The following is a 3,395-nucleotide window of genomic DNA, read 5'->3' as shown; positions in this document are numbered from 1 at the left end:
GGCGTGTCTGCTGCTTCTTTGTGAAGACCCGCGGCTTCTGGAAGACTGGCGATCCGCCCCACCCTGTGCCCCCGGCGGGGCGGCGGCGGGCTCCGCGGGCGCCGGGAGAACGCAGCCTCGCCCTTGGCGCCAGTTCCGCCTTTGGATCCGCCAATGGCCAGCTGACCCGCGGGCCCCGTCGCGGTCCCCATAGCAGCCGGGCGCGCTCGGGCTCTCATTGGCTACGTCTGCCGGAGCCGCGCCCCAGCGCTTAGACGCCGGCGGCCGTGCCACGTACACGGCAGCCCATTGGCCCGCCTGTGCTTACGTCACCGCCACTCCGGGCGGGCCTGAGTTTGGGGCCAGCGGCCCTCCATCCAGCCTCGCATCCTGGTTTGCGGCGCGGCCCGCAGGTCGGCGTCAGGGCGTCCTGGGTGGACAAGACAGATACTGACAGGTGCTGGTCAGTCTGGCAAGTGAAGGACGCGGGGCTGGGCCCGGCGGCTGGAGTGAGCGACAGGGGTCGACCAGGCGGGCCGCGGACACCTCGGAGCCCGGGACTCAGTGTCCGGCCGCCCGCAGGCGCGATGAAGGCGCTGATCTTGGTGGGCGGCTACGGGACGCGCCTGCGGCCGCTGACGCTCAGCATCCCGAAGCCCCTGGTGGACTTCTGCAACAAGCCCATCTTGCTGCACCAGGTGGAGGCGCTGGCCGCGGTAAGGCCCGGGCCGTGGGGGACGTGGCACGAGGGCCGGCCGGCGAGTTGGGGTGGGGACGCCCCTTCCTCTGGCTAAGCCTGCCTGTGGGCCGGCGCTGTCCTGTCCGACAGGCGGGTGTGGACCACGTGATTCTGGCCGTGAGCTACATGTCTCAGGTGCTGGAGAAGGAGATGAAGGCGCAGGAGCAGAGGGTGAGGCTTGAGTCAGTTCTTCACTCCTGCCCCTTCCGTCGGTCCCCGCCCCGCTCAACCTCCCTCTGGTGGGAGGAACCTGACCGGGGATTCTCCCTTCCAGCTAGGAATCAGAATCTCCATGTCCCATGAAGAGGAGCCTTTGGGGACAGGTCAGTAGAGATAGGAATGACCCTTGGGGAGGGTTTACGGCTAGGAAAGGGGTAAGACCCAGCTTGAATGGGGCCTGCTGAGCATGGATCCAGGGCTCACCCCCCGCCCCCCCGAAAAATGGTGACCTGGTGACCTGTTCCCTCCTGCAGCTGGGCCTCTGGCACTGGCCCGGGATCTGCTCTCTGAGACTGCAGACCCTTTCTTCGTCCTCAACAGTGACGTGATCTGCGACTTCCCTTTCCAAGCCATGGTGCAGTTCCACCGGAACCATGGCCAGGAGGGCTCCATTTTGGTAAGGAGCAGGTTTTTCTTCTCTGACACTCCCACCTCCCATGTCCAGCCTCCCCCCACCCCCCAGCCTTGAACTGCCCAGCCCTTATGTTGTGGGCGCAGAGCTGTGCAGTATTTAAGCATTTGGGGAACAGGCCCTGAGATTTAGGACAGCATGCCCATCAAGGTTCAGGAACACTGGACTAGGCCTGAGGTCCCCTGCGTTTAGGTGACTCGAGTGGAGGAGCCCTCCAAGTACGGCGTGGTGGTGTGTGAGGCCGACACAGGCCGCATTCACCGGTTCGTGGAAAAGCCGCAGGTGTTTGTGTCCAACAAGATCAACGCAGGCATGTACATCCTGAGCCCTGCCGTGCTGCGGCGGATCCAGGTGTGTAAGAGCAGCTCCTGGGTGGGCTGGGGTAGGGCAGGCTGCCACCACCGTGACCCTGCTCACGAGCTGCCCACTCCCACAGCTGCGGCCTACATCCATTGAGAAGGAGATCTTCCCTGTCATGGCCAAGGAGGGGCAGCTATATGCCATGGAGCTGCAGGGTGAGGCAGGGAGGCCGCAGGGCGGGGGTGGTCTGTGGTGGGGCTGAGCCCCTGATGCGTTCCCTCCCTACAGGCTTCTGGATGGACATTGGGCAGCCCAAGGATTTCCTCACCGGCATGTGCCTCTTCTTACAGTCACTGCGACAGAAGAAGCCTGAGCAACTGTGCTCAGGTCCTGGCATTGTGGGCAACGTGCTGGTGGTGAGGCCCTTGTCCAGCCATCATTACCCCCCTCAGTTTTGGGGACAAAAAGCCCACTTGTGTTTTCCCCACTGTCTTCAGGATCCAAGTGCCCGCATTGGCCAGAACTGCAGCATTGGCCCCAACGTAAGCCTGGGTCCTGGCGTGGTGGTGGAGGACGGTGTGTGCATCCGGCGGTGCACAGTGCTGCGAGATGCCCACATCCGCTCCCACTCCTGGCTCGAGTCCTGCATCGTGGGCTGGCGCTGCCACGTGGGCCAGTGGGTAAGCAAGCTTCAGGGCCGGGCCTTATGGGGAGAGGGGCAGGGGATGTGCCTGCCACACTGACAGGCTGCCCTTCCTCCCCAAGGTTCGGATGGAGAACGTGACGGTGCTGGGCGAGGACGTCATAGTTAACGACGAGCTCTACCTCAATGGGGCCAGCGTGCTGCCCCACAAGTCCATTGGCGAGTCTGTGCCGGAACCTCGAATCATCATGTGAGGGGCTGCTCGGGGCTGGCTGAGCCCCCATTATTGACAAGGAGAACACTGGCTTGACCCGTCAGAAGGCCCTGGACTCGCTGCCATTTGTCTGGGAGGCTCAGACAAGGCTGAAGCTGTTGGACACCTGCCTTCTCCTGTGGACATAATCTGGCAGGATCCTTGCTGGGCACACCCCACAAAGCCCACTCCCTGAAGAAGGGCCGGGCCAGGGCTGTATGGAATAATAATTTAATGCTCACTGTGGCCCAGACTGAAAGTCAAGCTCAGGCACAATTAGGGCATGGCTGGGCCCCCACCAGCAAGGTTACACACAAGCAAGGAGGCTGGATGTGGTGGTGCGGGGTGGTGGAGGCTAGCAAGGGGAGCTCATAAATAGGGCCCAGCCTGGGTCTGGGTTCAAGGGTGGAGGCTCCTGTTGTGTGGACTAGGCAAACCTAGGCAGCAGAGGAGGTGGCACTCGAGTTGGCTGCCTTGTCCCAGTCTTCCACCGACACGATGGTGGCTTTGCAGAAGAAGCAATCCTTGTTGTTCATCAGGTGCTGGTTGATACAGGCTCTGCAACAGGAGGGGATGAGGGGGGCCTGTATATCCCTGCTCCGCCTGCCCTGCCCACCTTCTGTGCCCATGGAGCCCACTTACTTGCAGGACTTGTGGCCACAGGGTTGGAACACAGCAGAGATGGGGTGAGCGTAGCAGATGGGGCAGAGGTCCTCCTCACTGGTGGGCTGCAAGGAGCACAGTGCAAGGTGGGCTGGGGTTGGTTGCCCAGACAAGTGGACATATGGAATAATGTCCATATGTCTACACAGTGTGCACAGTCATGCATTCTGGTGGTGAGTGTGGACCT

The 3,395-nt window shown here is 62.4% G+C and overlaps 2 protein-coding genes across 5 annotated transcripts in view; one reads left to right on the top strand and one right to left on the bottom strand.

The window, feature by feature from the left end:
- The first annotated feature begins 307 nt into the window (after positions 1-307).
- On the top strand, positions 308-2,786 carry GMPPB (GDP-mannose pyrophosphorylase B). The gene is made up of 9 exons (XM_081160406.1): positions 308-695; positions 809-889; positions 993-1,041; positions 1,192-1,334; positions 1,542-1,700; positions 1,786-1,864; positions 1,938-2,065; positions 2,147-2,329; positions 2,415-2,786. Exons 1-9 carry the CDS (start codon positions 567-569, stop codon positions 2,544-2,546), a joined length of 1,083 nt encoding a protein of 360 aa, XP_081016532.1. The 5' UTR covers positions 308-566; the 3' UTR covers positions 2,547-2,786.
- The window catches only part of RNF123 (ring finger protein 123), a 26,170-nt gene continuing 25,536 nt past the window's right edge, over positions 2,762-3,395 (bottom strand). For all 4 annotated transcript variants that reach the window (XM_081160402.1, XM_081160404.1, XM_081160401.1 and 1 more), the window contains exons 38-39: positions 3,188-3,273; positions 2,762-3,103 (exon numbers count right to left, since the gene is read on the bottom strand). In XM_081160402.1, the coding sequence (XP_081016528.1) occupies positions 2,983-3,103; positions 3,188-3,273 (207 nt within the window). In that variant the 3' untranslated portion in view covers positions 2,762-2,982. The remainder of the gene's footprint in view (positions 3,104-3,187; positions 3,274-3,395) is intronic.

This window comes from Miniopterus schreibersii (assembly GCF_964146895.1).
Source record: "Miniopterus schreibersii genome assembly, chromosome: 15".
Taxonomy (NCBI): domain Eukaryota; kingdom Metazoa; phylum Chordata; class Mammalia; order Chiroptera; family Miniopteridae; genus Miniopterus; species Miniopterus schreibersii.
The sequence above is the reverse complement of the archived record's forward strand: the minus strand, read 5'-3'. Positions and strand labels throughout refer to the sequence as shown.

Coding starts and splice junctions, on each gene's coding strand:
- GMPPB (XM_081160406.1), top strand. CDS start 567: ATGAAGGCGCTGATCTTGGTGGGCGGCTACGGGACGCGCCTGCGGCCG. Junction 1,042..1,191: donor AGAGGAGCCTTTGGGGACAG/GTCAGTAGAGAT, acceptor TCCCTCCTGCAG/CTGGGCCTCTGGCACTGGCC. Junction 1,865..1,937: donor ATATGCCATGGAGCTGCAGG/GTGAGGCAGGGA, acceptor CCCTCCCTACAG/GCTTCTGGATGGACATTGGG.